Genomic DNA, 23,273 nt, shown 5'->3' with positions numbered 1-23,273 from the left:
AATGAGTGTTGAATTTTGTCAAAAGCTTTCTCTGCATCTATTGAGATGATCATATGGTTTTTCTCCTTCAGTTTGTTGATATGGTGTATCACGTTGATTGATTTGCATATATTGAAGAATCCTTGCATTCCTGGAATAAACCCCACTTGATCATGGTGTATGATCCTTTTAATGTGCTGTTGGATTCTTTTTGCTAATATTTTGTTGAGGATTTTTGCATCTATGTTCATCAGTGATATTGGCCTGTAGTTTTCTTTCTTTGTGATGTCTTTGTCTGGTTTTGGTATCAAGGTGATGGTGGCGTCATAGAATGAGTTTGGGAGTGTTCCTCCCTCTGCTATCTTTTGGAAGAGTTTGAGAAGGATAGGTGTTAACTCTTCTCAAAAGGTTTGATAGAATTCACCTGTGAAGCCATCTGGTCCTGGGCTTTTGTTTGTTGGAAGATTTTTAATTACAGTTTCAATTTCAGTGCTTGTGATTGGTTTGTTCATATTTTCTATTTCTTCCTGGTTCAGTCTTGGCAGGTTGTGCATTTCTAAGAATTTCTCCATTTCTTCCAGGTTTTCCATTTTATTGGCATACAGTTGCTTGTAGTAATCTCTAATAATCTTTTGTATTTCTGCAGTGTCAGTTGTTACATCTCCTTTTTCATTTCTAATTCTATTGATTTGAGTCTTCTCCCTTTTATTCTTGATGAGTCTGGCTAATGGTTTATCAATTTTATTTATCTTCTCAAAGAACCAGCTTTTACTTTTATTGATCTTTGCTATTGTTTCCTTCATTTCTTTTTCATTTATTTCTGATCTGATCTTTATGATTTCTTTCCTTCTGCTAAATTTGGGGGGTTTTTGTTCTTTCTCTAATTGCTTTAGGTGCAAAGTTAAGTTGTTTATTCAGGATGTTTCCTGTTTCTTAAGGTAGGATCGTATTGCTATAAACTTCCCTCTTAGAACTGCTTTTGCTGTATCCCATAGGTTTTGGGTCGTCGTGTCTCCATTGTCATTTGTTTCTAAGTATTTTTTGATGTCCTCTTTGATTTCTTCAGTGATCATTTCGTTATTAAGTAGTGTATTGTTTAGCCTCCATGTGTTGGTATTTTTTACAGATCTTTTCCTGTAATTGATATCTAGTCTCATAGCATTGTGGTCGGAAAAGACAGTTGATACGATTTCAATTTTCTTAAATTTGCCAAGGCTAGATTTGTGACCCAATGTATGATCGATCCTGGAGAATGTTCCATGAGCACTTGAGAAAAATGTGTATTCTGTTGTTTTTGGATGGAATGTCCTATAAATATCAAGTCCATCTTGTGTAATGTATCATTTAAAGCTTGTGTTTCCTTATTTATTTTCATTTTGGATGATCTGTCCATTGGTGAAAGTGGGGTGTTAAAGTCTCCTACTATGATTGTGTTACTGTTGATTTCCCCTTTTATGGCTGTTAGTATTTGCCTTATGTATTGAGGTGCTCCTATGTTCGGTGCATAAATATTTACAATTGTTATATCTTCTTCATGGATTGATCCCTTGATCATTATGTAGTGTCTCTTTTTTGCCTCTTGTAATAGTTTTTATTTTAAAGTCTATTTTGTCTGATATGAGAATTGCTACTCCAGCTTTCTTCTGATTTCCATTTGCATGGAATATTTTTTTCTATCCCCTTACTTTCAGTCTGTATGTGTCCCTAGGTTTGAAGTGGGTCTCTTGTAGACAGCATATATATGGGTCTTGTTTTTGTATCTATTCAGCCAGTCTGTGTCTTTTGGTGGGAGCATTTAATCCATTTACATTTAAGGTAATTTTCAATATGTATGTTCCTATTACCATTTACTTAATTGTTTCGGGTTGTTCTTGTAGGTCTTTTCCTTCTCTTGTGTTTCTTGCCTAGAGAAGTTCCTTTAGCATTTGTTGTAGAGCTGGTTTGGTGGTGCTGAACTCTCTCAGCTTTTGCTTGTCTGTAAAGGTTTTAATTTCTCCATCAAATCTGAATGAGATCCTTGCTGGGTAGAGTAATCTTGGTTGTAGGTTTTTTTCCTTCATCACTTTAAATATGTCCTGCCACTCCCTTCTGGCTTGTAGAGTTTCTGCTGAAAGATCAGATGTTAACCTTATGGAGATTCCCTTGTGTGTTATTTGTTGTTTTTCCCTTGCTGCTTTTAATATGTTTTCTTTGTATTTAATTTTTGACAGTTTGATTATTATGTGTCTTGGCGTGTTTCTCCTTGGGTTTATCCTGTATGGGACTCTCTGTGCTTCCTGGACTTGATTGACTATTTCCTTTCCTATATTAGGGACATTTTCAACTATAATCTCTTCAAATATTTTCTCAGTCCCTTTCTTTTTCTCTTCTTCTTCTGGGACCCCTATAATTCAAATGTTGGTGCGTTTAATGTTGTCCAGAGGTCTCTGAGACTGTCCTCAGTTCTTTTCATTCTTTTTTCTTTCTTCTGCTCTGCAGTAGTTATTTCCACTATTTTATCTTCCAGGTCACGTATCCGTCCTTCTGCCTCAGTTATTCTGCTATTGATCCCATCTAGAGTATTTTTCATTTCATTTATTGTGTTGCTTATCGTCGCTTGCTTCCTCTTTGTTTCTTCTAGGTCGTTGTTAACTGTTTCTTGCAATTTGTCTATTCTATTTCCAAGATTTTGAATCATCTTTACTATCATTATTCTGAATTCTTTTTCAGGTAGACTGCCTATTTCCTCTTCATTTGTTAGGTCTGGTGTGTTTTTATCTTGCTCCTTCATCTGCTGTGTGTTTTTCTGCCTTCTCATTTCGCTTATCTTACTGTGTTTGGGGTCTCCTTTTTGCAGGCTGCAGGTTCGTAGTTCCCATTGTTTTTTGTGGCTGTCCCCAGTGGCTAAGGTTGGTTCAGTGGGTTGAGTAGGTTTCCTGGTTGGGGGGACTAGTGCCTCTGTTCTGGTGGATGAGGCTGGATCTTGTCTTTCTGGTGGGCAAGTCCACGTCTGGTGGTGTGTTTGGGGATGTTGGTAGCCTTATTATGATTTTAGGCAGCCTCTCTGCTAATGGATGGGGCTGTAGACCTGTCTTGCTCTTTGTTGGGCATAGGGTGTCCAGCACTGTTCGTTGCTGGTCCTTGAGTGAAGCTGGGTCTTGGTGTTGAGATGGAGATCTCTGGGAGATTTTCACCGTTTGATATTGCGTGGAGCTGGGAGGTCTCTTGTGGACCAGTGTCCTGACGTTGGTTCTCCCACCTCAGAGACACAGCCCTGGTGCCTGGCTGGGATGCCAACAGCCTTTAATCCACACGGCTCAAAATAAAAAGGAGAAATAATAGGAAAGAGAAGGAAGGAAGGAAGAAAGGAAGGAAGGAAGAAATGAAGGAAGGAAGAAAGCAAGAAAGGAAGGAAGGAAGGAGGAGAGGAAGAAAGGGAGGAAGAGAGGAAGGAAGGGAGGAAGGAAGGAAGGGAAGAAAGGAAGGAAGAAAGGAAGAAAGAAAGGGAGAAGACAAAATAAAGTAGGATAAAGTATAGTTATTAAAATAAAAAATAATTATTAAGAAGAAAAATTTCTATTAAAAAAAAAAAAAACAGAAAAACGGGTCGGTCTAACCCTAGGACAAATGGTGAAAGCAAAGCTATACAGACAAAATCTCACATAGCAGCACACACATACACACTTACAAAAAGAAAAAAGGGGAAAATAATAGTATATCTTGCTCCCAAAGTCCACCTCCTCAACTTGGGATGATTCGTTGTCTATTCAGGTTTTCCACAGATGCAGGGCACTTCAAGTTGATTGTGGAGCTTTAATCCGCCGCTTCTGAGGCTGCTGGGAGAGACCTCCCCCTCTCTTCTTTGTTCACACAGCTCCTGGCGTTCAGCTTTGGACTTGGCCCCACCTCTGCGTGTAGGTCGTCCGAGGGCATCCGCCCTTCGCTCAGACAGGACAGGGTTAAAGGAGCAGCTGATTCGGGGGCTCTGGCAGAGGCCGGGGGGAGGGAGTGGCACGGGTGCGGGGCGAGTCCGTGGCGGCAGAGGCCGACGTGACGCTGCACCGGCCAAAGGCGTGCCGTGCGGTCTCCCGGGGAAGCTGTCCCTGGATCCCGTGACCCCGGCAGTGGCGGGCTGCACGGGCTCCCGGGAGGGGCGGCGTGGAGAGTGACCTGTGCTCACACACAGGCCTCTTGGTGGCGGCAGCAGCAACCTTAGCATCCCACACCCGTCTCTACTGTCCGTGCTGACAGCCGCGGCTCGTGCCCGTTTCTGGAGCTCCTTTACACGGTGCTCTTAATCCCCTCTCCTCGCACCCGAGGAAGCCAAGAGGCAAGAAAAAGTCTCTTGTCTCTTCGGCAGCTCCGCGCCTGTTTCTGGGGCTCCTTTAAGCGGCGCGCTTAATCCCCTCTCCTCGTGCCCAGGAAGCAAAGAGAGAAGAAAAGGTCTCTTGCCTCTTCGGCAGCTCCAGACTTCAACCGGACTCCCTCCCGGCCAGCCGTGGCGCACTAACCCCTTCAGGCTGTTTTCACTCGGCCAACTCCAGACCTTTCCCCTACCATGGGCTTTATGCCACAGACACACTTTCTCTTTTAGACCTAATAATGACTAACCATGATCACTAGTCTATCTTCATTTCAAGGATAAGGAAAATGAGACCTGGAGATATTAAGGGACTTGCAGAAGGCCAATGATGGAGCCAGAATTTGTTCCCAGGGTCATATGAGGAGAAAGTGTCTGTTCTTAACCACCATACTGCACAGCCCAAGTTTTTAATGAATATCTACCATTGTTATAATCAGAAAGCTATTTTTAAAATGAAAATGGATTGCAAACAATAGCTCCTTTCTGGTGTAAGCAGATAATACATTACCTAGAGAGTGTAAAAAACAATCCACCAGCATCCCAGAACAGCTAAGAAAATCATCAATATGTAAAATCTCCTCTGTCATGTCTAAAATGTTTAAAATTCAAATATGTTTCAGGTTTCTCTGAAATTGATTAGGAATAGAAAAGAAGCAGAGTTAATTGCACTTACGTGAATGAAGTCTGGATTCTGAGACCAGATGAGAATTGATTGTGCTAAAAGTAGTCTTCTGTAATTAAATGAAACTGTGCAGTGCACTTTAATTAGTCAGCAGAACTTATTCTAAGTGGTAACAGTCAGTCCTGGTGTATCTCATGAATTTAGGGCCTGACAGCTCCACCTCAACTGAGGTTCTCTTTCCACAGCAGTCTTCATCTACTGCTCTAATTTGAAACTGCAGGAAAGGTGACTTTTGTAATGGAGATGTACACATTACAAAATCTTCCTCACTCTTTCATTCAAAAGACTTGTAATCGCTTGAGATTCCAAGGAATCTCACTAAGGGAACTTAACTACCTTAGAAAGTACTTGAAGTCTTTGGCATTTCACATCACCCATCAGGGGGCTTCAGAAAGTCAGTAAACATTATAAAATTCACTTGATAGATTTCTCTTTGTTTCTATGCAGACAAGCTCAACCTGCATTTTTAAAAAGCTATTCAAGAAAGTGTCTCCTCAGTATCTAAATGTGCAGGTTTCCTGGTATTTTTAAAAGGAAAGATAATTTTTCTTTTTATTATTTTTTAACCTTTCTTAAATTATAAAAAAATACTTATAGAAAATTCAGGAAGTACAGAAGAGCAAAAAAAGTGAGAAAAACATCACCTGTCATCCCTTCATTCAAAGACAGATTATTCCTAATATGGTAGGCTATTTCCTTCTAGTGTTTTATCTAGCTGTTTTATATCTGAGATCATTCTGTTGGCACAATTTGGTGTCTACTAGAAAGACTCTTTGAAAAAGAAATTTTGAATTTTATTCCTAACCTTAACCTGGATAAGTGGTGTCCATTCCATGGGCTTCTAGCGTATCAGACACAGATTATCAAGATGCCTGCTGTCCTGAGCCTTTGTTGAGGGAAGGCCTCTACTGAAGGGACAGGACCTGTATCTGGGGTAGGAATGAGTATTCTGGACATAATAAAGAAGGAGAACAAAAAGTACTATTTATTACCTAGTAGCCTGGGATTAATCACTTTGGTCTGCCCCTTTTTCCGTGCAGTGTGTGTATTCAGAAGAAATAAGCTTATAATTATCATTCAGAGCAACTTTGAAGAAGAGGTCCCACCACACAACAACCACCACCCAGGCATGAGGGTGGAGTAGAGGGTGACACTGGGAGGATTAAAAGATAAAGAAGAATCTTAGATTGGATGTCAACAAGTCACAGAATTTAGAATCACAGAAATTGAGATTTGCAGAGAAATTGGATCTCAGTCCCAGACTCAGGTGTTCAAGCAATGCCCATTTCTTTGTTTTCTTTAAGGAAAATAAAGTGGTTTACAAGCATCTCTTTTACCAAACCGGCAGGTAACAGTCTTAGGCACCAAATATGGAAGGCTTATGTGGTGCCAGAAAACAAGGACAGAGCCTCCATCCTCTTGTCTGTCATGCTGACTGCTAACAGTCAACCAAGCCCCAAGTGGTTCCTCAAAATCCAGTTTCTCTCTATTTCTCTGCCATATGAGGATCAGAGTTCCTAGCACACCCTCTGTCATCCTCTCGGAGGTCAGGCCAATTTGCCAGGGAAATACCTAAAACCTAAGCATCATCTCCCACTCCTCTCAGAACCCACCACCCTCCTTCTCTTTTCCTGCCCCTGCAAATTCCCCCTCCTCTCTTAAGTTCTTTATGATACTTGCCTCTTTTTCCTCCCCCACCCCCAGGGGACCTCAAGTACTCTCTTCAGGCTTAGTAAAGTAGAAGCCAACCAAGGACAGATTTTGAAGAAAAATTCTGCCTCAGTCCAGGAACACACACCTCCCCTGAAGTAAAGGAGAGCTAATGGCCTGGTTTCCCTTTTGGAAGACTTGAAAGTTATAAAGAGGAAAACACAAAGCAGTATTTTTCAAAAAATCATCCTGCCATAGAAAAGACCTTGAAGGGCTTCATTGGTGGCGCAGTGGTTGGGAATCCACCTACCAATGCAGGGGACGCAGGTTCGAGCCCTGGTCCGGGAAGATCCCACAGGCTGCGGAGCAACTAAGCCCGCGAGCCACAACTACTGAGCCCACATGCCACAACTACTGAAGCCCGTGTGCCTAGAGCCCATGCTCCACAACAAGAGAAGCCACTGCAATGAGAAGCTGGCGCACTGCAACGAAGAGTAGCCCCCACTTGCTGCAACTAGAGAAAGTCAGCTCGCAGCAACCAAGACCCAACGCAGCCAAAAATAAATACATACGTACATACATACATACCTTGAAGAGGTCTCAGTCGAGTTCACACCCAAAGCTGTTCTCCTTCATTCTTTAGCACCAGGAAGCCACGTTTGCCATAAGGTGATGAGCATGAGCTTAGAATCCAGACTGTGGTTCAGATCCTGTGCAATCCCAACTTTATGACCATAACCCTCTAGACTCAGTTTTCTTCTAGCACAGTGCTTGGCACAAAGTAGCATCAACCAATGTTGCTTCCCTTGTCCATGGCCAGCTGCCTCCCCAAGTCACTGGCCCAGCCAGTCCCAAAACAGTTGCTCTAGTTCCTCATACCCTAGGAGCAACTCTAGGAGAGACTACCCTTCCTAAAATGTGTACCTGGTACCCACACTTGAAACTGTTCAAGGAATGGATTTATAGCTGAATTTGGTTTATGTGATCCTGCTTCCTCAGATGGTAGCTATTTTCCTCCTGGAGAAAGTCAGAACTAATCTAGTTTGACACTTTGAGCACTGAGTGCCCTCCAGAAGCTCTTCAACCATGAGTATCATTGGATGTGGCCAGTTTGAACACTTTATTCCTCATCAGAACTAACTTTTATCTATGAGGGAAACTCTCTCTCTGGAAATAAACCAAATTATATAGCATGTTCTTAAATCTCTCTCTCTTCATTTTTCCTGTCTCCTAGTCAGATACAGAGTTTTGGGATAAGATGCAAGCAGAATGGGAAGAAATGGCCCGGAGGAACTGGATATCGGAGAACCAAGAAGCCCAGAACCAGGTTACAATCTCAGCTAGCGAGAAGGTGATCATTTCTCTTCTTACATATGCTGACCAGTTTTCTCAACCTCTGTGGATCATATTTTTATAAATTAGTTGATAACTATTTTGTGAAAAAAATCCAAGAATTAAACAGACAATTTCATGTCAATCTGACTTATAAGAAATTCTGGCACATGAAAACTGTAATCTTCCAATGTGTGAAGGCAACAAAGCTGGAATGGAATACCCTTATTTTTTTTTTATCAATGTTAAGACAGTTTGGCAGCCGACCAGAGCTTGGCCAGTTACTGAACTAACATTGAAGGCGGGTTAGAACAAGAACTGGGCTAATCCCACAATGCCTGAGCCATGTCAATAAGCTGACAGAAGTGATATCAGTGGGCAGGGGGGTGAAAAGGGGGGCTTAGGGCTGTACTTCACAGGTGGTCTTTATGCAGCTAGCAAAGAACTCAGTGGAAAAGATACACTTCACACAACCAGGTCAGGTCCCAAGGGGATTCCTCAGAGATATTCCCCTGAGAAGAGCCCCAGCAAATACGTGAGTACAGTCGACAGCCAGTCAAATTACCCATGAAGTCCCATTTGCTCTAGGATTTATGCTTTTAAAAGCACTTGGGAAAAAGAAAACACTTGAGAAATAAGTTTAAATGACTTGAAAGAAAGAGATGGAAAGATTGAATTTTCTTTCACAGGGGAAACATAAATATATAAATGTTTATGTTATTTTTTTTGTGGTAAGGAATTCTCAGTCATACTCAGTTCTGGATAACTTCCATGATATTTAGTTCAACCCAACAAATTTTACTGTTTGCTCTAGATACTGGGGACTATGGTGAATAGTCTCTGATCTTATGGGATTAGCAATCTATGTGGTCATTGAAATGTCTTTCTCCTTCCAGTATTCTCCATCCCACTGTAAGTGAGGCAAAAATCTCATAAAATCAGATCAACCATCTCATTAAAACTAATTAGGTTAATTTTCCACAAAGAAATCGAGAGTGAGAAGAGAGAACATTGATGCAGAGCATCAGTCTCTGGGCTGTAATCCATGCACCAGAGCTCCCCACTCCCAGGGCCCCATATCCCTAACACCACTAAATAAACTGGTCATACCCTATGGATTTTGACAAAGAGTTTTGTCTTTCTAAGCACCTATGGAGAATGAAGGTCTCCATTTGCTGTATTTAAAAACCTTAGTAGCATCATCAACAGACTAGCTGATTTGTATCTATCAAATTGGAAGGATTTTATGACAATCTCTGCTACTAAGGTTGCAACAAATAATATCTCTGATACTTCTGATGAGAGTCTAAGTCAGGACATACTTTCTCAAAAACAATTCAGCTACATATATCAAGGGTCTCAAAATAGTTTATAGCCTTTAGCATAATAAATCCTTCTAGAAGTCTGTCCTAAGGTAATAATCACATTTAGACAAAGATTTGAGCATGAGGCTTTCACTGTAGCTTTATTTATGATAACAACAACAACAGCAAATTGGCGGTAGCCTGAATGTCCATCAAAAGAGGATTAATTTCTAGCATAATATAAATAACTTTAATAACTAAAATTAAATGGGGCTTAAGCTACAAACCTGCATATATAGTATGAACTTATTTAACTTATATACTCAGAAAAATACTAGAAGATTATTTGTACATTCTGTATTGTTTAAATTTTTGCAATAAAAGATCGTAACTTTAAAGCATACATTCTCAGTGGAGAGATACAGCCCCCCAATGGGACAAAAACTGGTTTGAGGAGGAGTAGAAGGTGAAAAAAATCTTAGATATTACAATGGTTTGTAGTCCTCCAAAGGGCCACTGTATATAAACAGATGTACAGTATGTGGCATTAATATTTCAAGGAAGTGAGTGGCAGCACTTAGCAAAAATATGTCCCCAAAGTCAGTATTTTAAAAATCTTGTGGGCAAATGGCTAAAACAAAAAGAACAAAAGAAATACCAGAAGGAAAACAAACTCCAAAATATTAGCAGTGATCATATTTAAGTCACGACATTATAGGTAACTTTTTGTTTCTTTTCATATTATTCGATAACAAAATAAGATTATCTAACATTTACACAATGAAAATGTACCACAGTCAAAATAAGGGGAAAAACAGCAATTTATACTTAGTTGAAATTAGTCAAATCATTTAAATAAAATTAATTGAATTCAAATTCAAAAAGAACTGACTGAATATAACAATGAAGAGTGAAATCAATGGATCTGTGTTGGCCCCTCTGTGTTGTAGGGATATTACTTTCACACTGAAAACCCCTTCAAGGACTGGCCTGGAGCATTTGAAGAAGGCTTAAAAAGGCTGAAGGAAGGGGACCTGCCAGTTACCATCCTGTTCATGGAGGCAGCAATTCTTCAGGACCCTGGAGATGCAGAGGTGTCATTTCCCTTCATCCTGCCAGGCTTGGAAAGGGGCAGACAGAGGGTGACAGAGAGTTCTGCTAGGTGGCATTTTCATCAAGTAAAGTTTCCCAAAGGAGTTAACATGGCTAAGCCTGATGTGTGTTTGAAAGTTACAAATACGTACCTATTTTCTAACCAAATCTGCAGCGTCTACAGTGCCCAAAAATAAAAGGTGGAGACAAGAAACGAAAAACCCACACTGCCAACTTAGAGGCTCAGCAGTTTTCATGGGGCAGAGTATGATTTTGTCTGGGTCTAGAGCCACACCATATCTCACCCTTGATTTACTCACTCAGCATTTATTGAGCACATATTATGTCCTGAGAATTGTGCCAGGCATTGGCTTAAATTTTGTTTTTTATAAATTTATTTATTTATTTTTGGCTGCATTGGGTCTTCATTGCAGTGGCTTCTCTTATTGCAGAGCGTGGGCTCTAGGCACCTGGGCTTCAGCAGTTGTGGCTCGTGGGCTTAGTTGCTCTGCAGCATGTGGGATCTTCCTGGAGCAGGGTTCGAACTCGTGTCCCCTGCATTGTCAGGCAGATTCTTAACCACTGCGCCACCAGGGAAGTCCGAAAATATTGAAGAGGTAGAAAAAATGGACCAGTTGAAAGGACAGATTTGTGATCTATCTGGAAGACAAGTAAATAAATCAACGTAGTGTAATAAATGCAGTGTCCGAGTATGCACAGGAGAGCCGAGAGCAAGGGTTCTGACCTAGCCTTCCCCTCCAAGTGAATCCAAAGCTGAATTTTGAGGGAGAGAGGATTAAAAACTGCAGGGGAGTCCAGCTGTTGTTAAGAGGGAATGGTTTGTGGATGGGCAGAGGGTGGGTGGAATCCATGGTGAGAGGGGAGGAGACAGTGGCAGGAGAGGGGCAAAGAAGAGGTAGCCAAGAGTTGAACTTCATCCTGAAAGCCATGGAGAACCACTGTGGGAGAGGGACACAATCAGATTCACATGTTAGACAAGCCCCTTTCTCTGAGACATGAAGGGTGAGTAGAGATGGAGACTGGGAGACACCAGAGGCTTCTGCAATTTTATCTTGGTCCACTAATTTTCCTAAACTGCAAAGACCTGTAATAAGACACTGGCAGGTATCAAAGCTTCTTTTTTAGTTTGTAATTTTTCAGGAAACATCTTATAGGGGGATATTCCCAGAGGAATTTGCAGAAATGCATTATATATGCAGTGCTGAGAAGGCAGTACAGAACAGTGGTTAAGCCTCTGGGCTCTGCTCTCCTAACCATTTGGGTTCAAATCCCTGCTCTACCACTTGTTAGCCATGAGCCACGTGATCTGGGACAAGCCATTTAAACTCTCTAAGGTTCAGTTTCCTCACATGTAAAATGGAAATCACAATTATATCTCATTGGGTGTCGTGAGGATAAGTTCATACAAATAAATGCCCAGTTTACTGCCTGGCACATCAATATTTAGCCTTTATCATTATTATTGGCTGTACTTAGTTTGTATAGAAAGAACAAGTAAACTAATTATTGATACTACTTAAAGCGCCTAGTATCTTATTAGTCAAAATGTTGACAGTGAAATGAGATTGAATTGAGAGTTGGAATTCTGAACCAAAATATTGGAATTTTTAAAAGATCTAAGTATCAATGTAGAAGAGAAAGTCATTGCGTTAAGAGGAAACTACAACCCTCCCAACAAAATAGTGTCATCTTATATTTCTAAGTGCTATGTGTTTTCATATATATTATATCATTTGACACAACTATCCTGGGAAGTTTAATAAAAAGGTATACATTATTATCCCAGGTTCATAACTGAGAAAATGAGGACACTTGGTAACTGATGGATCCTAGACCAGGACCCAGGGCTTCTCAATCGATGGAGAGCCCAACGCTAAGATAATGGACGATCTGTGAATGGTGAAAATGATACCACACCCAAAGGCTAGGAAGATGCCCCCAGAGAAAGACTGTTTCATCAATCTTTTCTTAAGGAGCATTCTGAGATGTGTGAAAAGTGAAATCAAATTAGAAGCTGCTCTGTATATATTTGAAAGATTTAAAAGAATCACTGATATTCTGGGGGGAGAAATACTCAGTATTTTTTATGAGTTTGTATGGTATGTGTAATAATAACCCATGAGGGAAAAAGCCGATACAATTTTTACAGAACTTTAAGATGACTCCCTATGTTTTCATAGAGTTCTGTTTTAAAATGTTCATAGCATTGCTTCTCAAAGAAGAGAGTTATGCAAACCTTTTAAAATCCCTAAGACTCTGATACACCCCCAGCAAATCTGAGGACAATGTGTGTAATGAGAGGTTTTGTTGATGAGTATTGCACTTGTAATGGTGTGAGAATTACTGTTCTTATAAGTATATAAGTAGAAATATTTTATATTAAAAATTTTCATTCCAGATGCGGAAAACGTTATCTGTTTGAAGATATTCTTCACATTATTGACCATTGCAACGGATTAGAAACAATGTAGAGCAACAAGGGAATTGGTTGAGGGAATAACAGGATATCCGTTTAGCAAAATTTAAATTAAAAAATATAAGGGAGATTTTATAAAAATATGAAAGTGCTGATAATGTAATATAAAGTGGAAATGTAGGCTATAAAATTATATATACATTATATTGCATTTTATATGTGTTTTATGCTTTTTAACAATGATTATATTAAGTGGTGAACACATTGTAGCGGGGTTCGTTTTGTTTCCCCTAGTTCCTAAATTTCCTGTTACCTCTTATAATAACTGCTTGACTTTCATTTATACAAACTAATTCTATTTTGTACATCTTGAGGTTCCTTATTGTAAACTTTAGACTATTTAGCTACATTTCTGAGTTATTTTTCTCCCTCTTTTCCTGATAGATGCATCGTTTTATATATTTATCTTTTGCTTTTAAGATACCTAATACCATGAAATCTCAGAAATTCAGAGGTTTCCATGAGCCACAGGAGAGAATAAATACTTACAGTTTGTAAATAATGACAGAATCTTGACGCAGATGTCACAAGAGACTTTGAATGAAGAAATGCATGTGATGTTTTTCCCTTTTACAAGATTCTCACACCCGAGACAGGCTGCTCTGCACAGAGGGATCTGTCACATGTAAACGAACTAACTAAAGCACATGAATGATTCTGCTTCCTCTTGTAATGTTGACATCAGTTGTTTTTTGTAGGCATGGCAGTTCCTCGGGATAACCCAGGCAGAGAATGAAAATGAACAAGCAGCTATTGTCGCCCTCCAGAGGTAGATGAAGCTAAGTGCAAAATCATGGGCCTGGTGGACACTTGTTAATGGACTTCCTGTGATTTCAGATTTGTCCTTTGACCCTTAAGTACACTGTAAAAATGTGACCAGGATAAGTGCCAAGATGCCACATATTACTTCCATTTAGCTCTGGAAAACAATTTATGAAGAAATCGTGTTCTTAAATCGCAGTGTTTTACCAACTACAAATTGGCCTTCATTGGCACAAAAGAGTCTATGTCAAAAGCAGTCATAAAGTAGACTCATTGAATCAATAGTTCTTTTTAGCTTTCTAGCCTTTTGTGGCATCTGAAAGTTTTCTTCAGGAAAAACATACTCAAAATAATCTCAATGTAATTTTAGTTCCATGTGTCTATGGAGAATCTCCTGAGATAGTTTCAGCATCCTGAGCCCCCCTGACTAAAGTTCTAGACTACTTTGGTGGGTGTAGCATCACATCTTACTTGATTAGAGCCCCTATTTAAACACTGGGAAAACAGCCCCTACCAAATAGACTTTCACTTTCCCTACTCTTTCTTATAAATAAATAAATGTATATTTATTATACATCCATATATATGTAATCTCTTCCTAAAGAACTGATATAGGTTCTATCTAGGGCTTGCTAAGCAAAGTCTTATCCACTGATCACCATCACCAGCATTGTCATCACCTGGGAGCTTGTCGTACCTGCGCAACCTCAGGCTGCCTCCACCCCCAGGCCTATTAGATCAGAATCTGCATTTTACCAGATCCCCAGATGATTCTCATGCACATCAAAGTTTGAAAAGCCCTTGCCAGCGGTCAGTGGGATATCATGAGGGGGAGAAGCTGTAGCCCATGCCTCCTAAACCCACATTAGTAGTTGAAACATGGGGAATTTCCCTCTCCTTTATGAAACACTGTACAGTCTTTCATTTCTTAACATCCAAATTTAGTTCAAGTCAGTTTGCTTTGTGGACAAGATACATTTAATATGTTGATAGTAGATCGGCATTAAAATAGTGATATTCCCTGCTTCTCATTAGATAAACTAATTACTAATAAATTATATGCAGGATTAGCCTCATTTTCTATCGTTTTTAAGCCATTTCATTAAAATTACCAAATCTAGCACTAATCAGGCTGAGTTTTAACTTCCTTAAAAATGTGCAGAGGTCCCAACTTTCACGTAGATAAATACGGTATTTCCAGAGACAACATAAACTTAGCAATGTTTTTGCACCATTTAATTAATAGAGACCTCAAATTTTCTAAAGAACTATTCAGACTCTGGCTCAAAAAAAAAAATCTGAAATTGGCTTTTATTTTGCCTTCTTTCAGGTGCTTAGAATTGCAGCCCAACAACTTGAAAGCTTTGATGGCTTTGGCTGTGAGTTACACTAACACCGGACATCAGCAGGATGCCTGTGAAGCTTTAAAGAATTGGATTAAGCAAAATCCAAAGTACAAATACCTTGTGAAGAGCAAGAAGGGATCTCCAGGCCTCACCCGGCGGATGTCTAAGTCTCCCGTTGATAGGTATCCTTCTCATTAAATTACATCCATGTACACAATCACCTTCAGGTCAACTAATAAGCCTCGGTCCCCACCACCCCCCATTTCAGGATGGTTTGTAGGACAGCATTCTGCTGGAAGAGCAGCACTGACCAAAACGATTGATGCTGAGACCAGAGCCAAACTTTGGACAAATGACCTACATTGTGGACACTCCCCGACGTTTATCTGAGTACCATATTTCAAAGCCAAATGCTTTGGACATATAATTAACCTAAAATACATTATAATAAATACCAATGTGCCAAGTTTTATAAAGCCTGAGAATTAGGTGTGGGGAAAAAGGAAAGTCCCTTCTTCTGGGAATTTTGTTTCTATCAGCAATAAATCATGATGTTAAATTCTCACTCAAGCCTTGGGAAACTTAGCCCTGAGGTTTTCCACATTGGCATCATAGGGTCCATGGAACTCTCCTCATCAAGACCTTACTTAGCACAGTCTTATCTGTGTACAACAAAATATTTCGTGAAAATCAGGTATTTTTTTTAACCTACAATATTAATAGTCCTCTCATTAAGCTAAGATATTTTAAGCAAGATTTTTCCAGTCTGTTCTCCTGGAACAGCAAACATACTAGTAAGTCATTTATGTTCAGACTATTTGGATTACAAATCTAACTTGTTTCCCTTGTAGCTCTGTTCTGGAAGGAGTGAAGGAATTATATCTAGAAGCTGCCCACCAAAATGGAGATATGATCGACCCAGACCTACAGACAGGTCTGGGGGTACTGTTCCACCTGAGTGGAGAATTTAATAGAGCAATAGATGCATTTAATGCTGCCTTAACTGTTCGGCCAGAGGTAAGTGCACAGCAAGAAACCATAAGATTCTCTGTTAAAATTAAGTTTTCACAGGCTACATTTTTTTTTTTGGTTTGTTTTTTTTTTTTAGAGAAAAAAGGGCATATCTTTTTATTTTTTTTTATTTTTTTTTATTTTTTTTTAACATCTTTATTGGAGTATAATTGTTTTACAATAGTGTGTTAGTTTTCCCTCTACAACAGACTAAATCAGTTATACATACACACATGCTCCCACATCTCCTCCCTCTTGCATCACCCTCTCTCCCACCCTCCCTATCCCACCCCCCCAGGCGGTCACAAAGCACAGAGGTGATCTCCCTGTGCTATGCAGCAGCTTCCCACCAGCTATCTAATTTACATTTGATAGTGTATATATGTCCCTGCCACTCCCCCACTTCGTCACAGCCCACCCCTCCCCCTCCCCATATCCTCAAGTCCATGCTCGAGTAAGTCTCACAGGCTACATTTTGTGCATTTCTGCTGCACTTTATTTCCATGCATCCATTGGTTTAAAGTGATCAGTACTGATATGGTACAGTGGCTGTTAATACTTAGATACCTAAAATAGAAACATGATTTGCCTGACAGCATCAAATAGTAGCTGCTCTTTGATGAATGAAAGTCATTTCAGAGGGTTGTCCATAAAGATTTTTGAGTAATTCACCTGTCATGGTCCTTGTCCATGAGCATTGGATACAGTTTTAGCTATCATCTTTCAGCAGGGAACAGGGGAATACTCTGTCACTGTGGCTTGTACGGGTTGTTAGAGAGCTCTGATTTTGTCATCAGGACTATTCATTATGGAACCGCCTCGGGGCGACCTTGGCAAACGGAGACCGCAGTGAGGAAGCTGTGGAGGCCTACACACGAGCGCTGGAGATTCAGCCAGGCTTCATCCGGTCCAGATACAACCTGGGGATAAGCTGCATCAACCTGGGCGCCTACAGGTGAAGTATGACAGCAGGCTAACAACCAAGAGCCAGGCTCAGGGCTGAGGTTAAATAATCTGAAAGGTTGTTTCCCAGTAAAAATACCTCCTTTTGTAATCTCTTGTTAAGAGTAAGTTTCAAACCTTCAGATCCTGAGGGATTTTGAAACAGGAACTGCCTGCTTCTGTGTTGCTTAATCTTTAGAGATCAGCAATCACTGGGGCATCTTGTGAAATGTAGATTCCCAGGCCCCTCTCCCAGGGATTTTGGTTGATTGGTGCTTAGGATAAGTCATCTGGGTTTTTAACACCCCCAAGGGCAATTCTTTGAGAAACATGAGCAGTTCAACCCTTCATTTACCAGGTAAGGAAGAAAAGAACCATGGTGGGGTGGGAACAAGGGAACCCAGCAGAATGACTCAAGAGGGTCTCAAGGCCAGTTTTTGGCAAAGCACAACCAAGAATTCAGGTTTTCTAAACCAGGGGTCCCCAACCCCCGGGCCGCAGACCAGTATGGGTCCGCAGCCTGTAAGGAACCGGGCCACACAGCAGGAGGTGCGTGGTGGGTGAGCGAGAGTGAAGCTTCATCTGTTGCCCCCATCACCCATGTCACCGCCATACCCCCACCCCCGGCCGTGGAAAAATTGTCTTCTTCGAAGCTGGTCCCTGGTGCCAAAAAGGTTGGGGACCGCTGTTCTAAACCAAATTTACCAGTAAAGTTAGTTATTAAAAGAAAAAGGAACAGATTTTTAAATGGTGGGTTTAGAGTTTGAAATGTCTTTCTCCTCCTCTCTTGACCTCCTCATTATCATTCAGGTCTATATCCTCTGTCTGTTCCCGATCAACACAGACCATAAATGACCAAAAGTTTGGGTGATTTTTTTTTCTTCTTTTCCTATTTTTTTCTATTTTCTAAACCAGGTATTACTTTCATAATTGGAAAAAGAAAGAAAAATTAATGTTAGTTTTAAACTCCACAAAAAATGTAAACCCTTTCTCATTCTCAGGAAGAGCCAGTCTTTTAGGATCAGACAGACTTGGGTTCAAATCATAGCTCTGCCATTTACTGGTTTTATAACTCTGGGCATATAACTTTGAGCCTCAATTTCTTCACTTGCATAAAAACAAAGAGATAATAGTATCTATCTTGCAGGATTATTATTATTTTTTAAATTTATTTATTTATTTATTTATTTTTGGCTGCACTGGGTCTTCGTTGCTGTGCATGGGCTTTCTCTAGTTGCCACGAGCAGGGGCTACTCTTTGTTGCGGTGCGCAGGCTTCTCTTGTTGTGGAGCACGGGCTCTAGGCATGCAGGCTTCAGTAGCTGTGGCTCGAAGGCTCTAGAGTGCAAGCTCAGGAGTTGTGGTGCATGGGCTTAGTTGCTCCGCGGCATGTGGGATCTTCCCGGACCAGGGCTCGAACCTGTGTCCCCTGCATTGGCAGGTGGATTCTTAACCACTGTGCCACCGGGGAAGCCCCCTTGCAGGATTATTGTGCAGGTTAAATGTAATTGCCTAGCACATAGCAGATGCCCAATACCTAGTAGGCATTATTATTATGAGTATTACCATTGCCATCAGCATCATGATTATTATTATTTAGATAAATCATGAGAGAGCTGCATAACTGGATTGCAATCTTGACATCTGAAGAATTGCTGTCTCTGAACTGTGTTAGAGCATTGTGCCACTGGCAAATATTGAAGCTTTAGAAACTGGTTGCTGCATTTATACTCAAAGGATCTTAGAAAGAACATTAGTCACTGGATTACACTCTGTCTTCTATGAGGATCTTAGGTCAAAACCAAGAATAGCTGAGTGATTCCTGAGCAGCTGGTTTGTTTTATTTTGTGGATGTTGTGAAATGTGCCACTGCAGAGGCCCTCCGCAGCTCCACAAAGGGCTGGAGTCAAATCTGTCCTGGCCATTCCATATACTAGCTTCATTCCTGGCTCTGTCTGATTTCCCTAACCTGATTTTATCTTTACTACCTTTATTCACTGACTAGGGTTGGTTCTTACGTACTTTATGACACCTTAGGCCCTTCTTTTGGAGCAAGGAGAGATGTAAATAAATACACATTGACATATTGAGTTCACTAAAGGAGGCCTTTTTAAAACAAAATCGAAGTATAGTTGATTTACAATTTTGTGTTAGTTTCTAGAGTACAGCAAAGTAATTCAGATATATATTTTTTCAGATTCTTTTCCATTACAGTTTATTACAAGATATTGAATATAGTTCCCTGTGCTGTACAGTAAATCCTTGTTGTTTATCTATTTTATATATAGAGTGTGTATCTGTTAATCCCAAACCCCTAATTTATCTCTCCCCCACATTTCCCCTTTGGTAGCCATAAGTTTGTTTTCTGTGTCTTGTGAGTCAGTTTCTGTTTGGTAAGTAAGTTCATTTGTATCATTTTTTTAGATTCCATAAATAAGTGATATCATATATTTGTCTTTCTCTGACTGACTTACTTAGTATGATAATCTCTAGGTCCTTCCATGTTGCTGCAAATGGCACTATTTCATTCTTTTTTATTTTTTGTGTATATATATATATATATATTTGTGTATTCCAGTGTGTGTGTGTGTGTGTGTGTGTGTGTATACCACACCACATCTTCTTTATCCATTTGTCTGTCAATGGACATTTAGGTTGCTTCCATGTCTTGGCTATTGTAAATAGTGCTGCTATGAACATTGGGATACATGTATCTTTTCAAATTAGAGTTTTCATCTTTTCCAGATGTATGCCCAGGAGTGGGATTGCTGGATCATACAGTAGCTCTATTTTTAGTTTTTTAAGGAAACTCCATACTGTTTCCATAGTGGCTGCACCAGTTTACATTCCCACCAACAGTGTATAAGGACTCGCTTTTCTCCACACCCTCTCCAGCATTTGTATTTGTAGACTTTTTCTTTTAATAAATTTATTTATTTATTTATTTATTTATTTATTTTTGGCTGTGTTGGGTCATTGGGTTTTTGTTTCTGTGCATGGGCTTTCTCTAGTTGCGGTGAGAGGGGGCTACTTCATTGCAGTGCGTGGGCTTCTCATTGCGGTGGCTTCTCCTGTTGAGAAGCATGGGCTCTAGGTGCATGGGCTTCAGTAGTTGTGGCACGTGGGCTCAGTAGTTGTGGCTCACGGGGTCTAGAGCACAGGCTCTGTAGTTGTGGTGCATGGGCTTAGTTGCTCCACTGCATGTGGGATCTTCCCAGACCAGGGCTCAAACCCATGTCCCCTGCACTGGCAGGCGGATTCTTAACCACTGCACCACCAGAGAAGTCCCTGTTATTTGTAGACTTTTTGATGAGGGCCATTCTGACTGGTGTGATTATAGTTTTGATTTCCATTTCTCTAATAATTAGCGATGTTGAGCATCCTTTCATGTGCCTGTTGGCCATCTGTATGTCGTCTTTGGAGAAATGTCTGTTTAGATTTTCTGCCCATTTTTTGATTAGGTCGTATGGTTTTTTGATATTGAGCTGTATGAGCTGTTTGTATATTTTGAAGATTAATCCCTTGTCGGTTGCATCATTTGCAAACATTTCCTCCCATTCCATAGGTTGTCTTTTCGTTTTGTTGATGGTTCCTTTGCTGTACAAAAGCTTATAAGTTTGATTAGGCCCCATTTGTTTATTTTTGCTTTTATTTCTTTTGCCTTGGGAGACTGACCTAAGAAAACATTGGTACAGTTTGTCAGAGAATGTTTTGCCTATGTTCTCTTCTAGGAGTTTTATGGTGTCATATCTTATATTTAAGTCCTTAAGCCATTTTGAGTTTATTTTTGTGTATGGTATGAGGGAGTGTTCTAACTTCATTGATTTACACACTACGCTTTAGAAAGGCCTCCTTTAGCATGTAAATTTTCTAAAGCTTCAGAATGAGTTTTAATTGTAACTCCTCAGTGTAGAAAAAAATACTTGAGGGGCCAATAAAATATTTTCTTGACATTCACAGATGTAAGACTCAGTAGGGCAACTATTTGCAGGAGGCCATGAAAATCCATAATAGGTAGAAATGGACAAACTTTGTTGAGGTGTGAATTTTTTATCTCAAGCAGGAAGTCTCCTGTGTAAGAGCTAGTCAATTTTAGGGTTGCCAGATAAAATGCAGAATGCCCAGCTAAATTGAATTTCAGATAAATACCAAATATGTTTTTAAGGTAAGTATTTCCCAAATATTGCATGGGATATACTTATACTGAAAATTATTCATTGTTTATCTGGAATTCAAATTTAACTGTGTATCCTGTATTCTTGTTTGCTAAGTCTGTCCATTTGAATCAAATAGATACTTTGGAACAGCAAAGTGTTTTGGCTAAAATGTGTGGGTCTTTTATTGTCATGTAGGATATGGGAAATTTTGTGAAGTAATAAACATCCTGCATTTTTTCCTGAGAAAAAAAGGCCATCAAGAGAGACATAAGCCTTAAATGCATCTGAAAATAAGTTTCACTTGTGATATAAGTGGGTGCTTAGGAAATAACAACCCTCAATAGAGATGTGGCCCAGAAGAAAGCCAGGAGTTGGTATCCACCAGTCTTGGGGCTTCTCCCTCAAGAACCACAGGTGTCTGTGTATGTAGCTATAACATGCACTGTTTGTCATCTCACACGTTCTATACAGAGTCAAAGGCGAGCCCTCTCCTCCTACTGTATACGATTGAAATAAGGAGAGGAAATTGGTGTGAAACCTGGGTGGAGCTTAAAATGCTACCCTTTTGTCAGTAGGAACTTCAAAGTAGAACTTAGACAAAAAAAAAGCTTTTCAAAAGTAAGGACCCCTTTTTAATTAAAAACATAAATCTCATCCCATTTGATATGTAATGTTTTTAGTATTAGTATAATGAGGGAAAGCTACTATAAAATGAATACTTTTAAATGAATGTGCTTTTTATTAATCATGACATAACATTTAAAACAATTTAAACGTATTCACACATATATGTGTGTAACATTTGAAAACTATTCCCACTTGTACACGTACAGTCTTCTGAGTCCCCTCAAAGGCCTCTGAGTTCTCAAGCTGGGGAAAAGGTTTAGACTATCTTCGTGAGAAAACTTGGAGTTGCTTGAGGAGGCTAACAGGTTCGACTATTCTGTTACTCTCCACGGCCCTCGGAGACCAATGCCGCACATCGGGGCAGGAGCAGCCTGTGCGGGAGGGCATGCAGGAGGGCATTCCAGCATCTTCCTTCCCCAGAGTTCTTACAGGCCTAGGATGATGAGAGGAATTGGGAGTCACTGTCATTCGAGCTGCCTTCCTGTGCCAAGGAAGCCAGAAAGGGCCTCCAAAGTAAACTCTCCGTGTGTATCTGCTATAAATCCTCTTCTCTTCCTTGATTACAAGAAACCCAGAAGAGGGTTGATGAGAACACCCACTCCCTTCCATTACCCAGGTTGCTACCTACAGCGCAACCATTCCCCAATTGCCCTTTACTTCTGAGCAGATCTAACAATATAGATGAGCAAATGCCTGGATCGTGTGCATTGGAATCAGAAATCCAGCCTTGCTTTTTTTTTTTTTATTGCGGTACGCGGGCCTCTCACTGTCGTGGCCTCTCCCGTTGCGGAGCACAGGTTCCGGACGCGCAGGCTCAGCGGCCATGGCTCACGGGCCTAGCCGCTCCGCGGCACGTGGGATCCTCCCGGACCGGGGCACGAACCCGCGTCCCCTGCATTGGCAGGCGGACTCTCAACCACTGCGCCACCAGGGAAGCCCCACAGCCTCGCTTTCTTTATGGTTTCTTACCAGATGCTTAACAGTGACTACCTCGGAGGATTAAATGAGATCAAGTATGTGAAAAGCTTTTAAGAAGAGTAAAGAAGATACAAGTGAAAGAGGCGTCATTCTTAGCAGAGACAAGTTTGTCAGATACATATTACACATTCCTAGGTGACAGGAAAGCTGAAGAGGGCAGTCCCGGCAGGTACACCGGGCACACAAGTGACAGAGCACGGTAATGGACCACGGGAGCTAGGCCTTTGGACAGCATCTGACTCAGTGGGTCACAAACTTTGTATTCTTGGGACCCCTTTCCACTTTTAACAATTATTGAGAACCTCAAGGGGCTTTTGTTTATGTGGGTTATACCTATCAATATTTACCATATTAGAAACAAAAGTTTGAGATGCATTTAAAAATAATAATAAACTAATTACATGTTAACATAAATTATATATTTTATTTAAAAAATTATTCTCCAAAAGTTTAGTGAAAAGAGTGACATTCTTTTATTTTTTACAAATTTCTTTAATATCTTGCTTATAGAAGACACATTCTCACCTCTGCTTCTGCATTCAATCTATTGGGATATCACACATCATATAGTCA

General features: G+C 40.3%; 1 protein-coding gene across 21 annotated transcripts in view; it reads left to right on the top strand.

Annotated features, from left to right (window-relative positions):
• The window catches only part of PEX5L (peroxisomal biogenesis factor 5 like), a 538,178-nt gene that overhangs the window by 502,622 nt on the left and 12,283 nt on the right, over nt 1-23,273 (top strand). For 19 of the 21 annotated variants that reach the window (XM_067034079.1, XM_067034076.1, XM_067034078.1 and 16 more), the window contains 6 exons: nt 7,888-8,004; nt 10,240-10,383; nt 13,577-13,647; nt 14,971-15,168; nt 15,838-16,003; nt 16,795-16,952. In XM_067034079.1, coding sequence (XP_066890180.1) covers nt 7,888-8,004; nt 10,240-10,383; nt 13,577-13,647; nt 14,971-15,168; nt 15,838-16,003; nt 16,795-16,952 — 854 coding nt within the window. The remainder of the gene's footprint in view (nt 1-7,887; nt 8,005-10,239; nt 10,384-13,576; nt 13,648-14,970; nt 15,169-15,837; nt 16,004-16,794; nt 16,953-23,273) is intronic. The other 2 variants (XM_067034069.1, XM_067034071.1) reach the window with 1 other exon arrangement.

Source organism: Kogia breviceps, chromosome 5, assembly GCF_026419965.1.
Source record: "Kogia breviceps isolate mKogBre1 chromosome 5, mKogBre1 haplotype 1, whole genome shotgun sequence".
Taxonomy (NCBI): domain Eukaryota; kingdom Metazoa; phylum Chordata; class Mammalia; order Artiodactyla; family Physeteridae; genus Kogia; species Kogia breviceps.
This window is presented reverse-complemented; position numbering and strand designations above follow the sequence as displayed.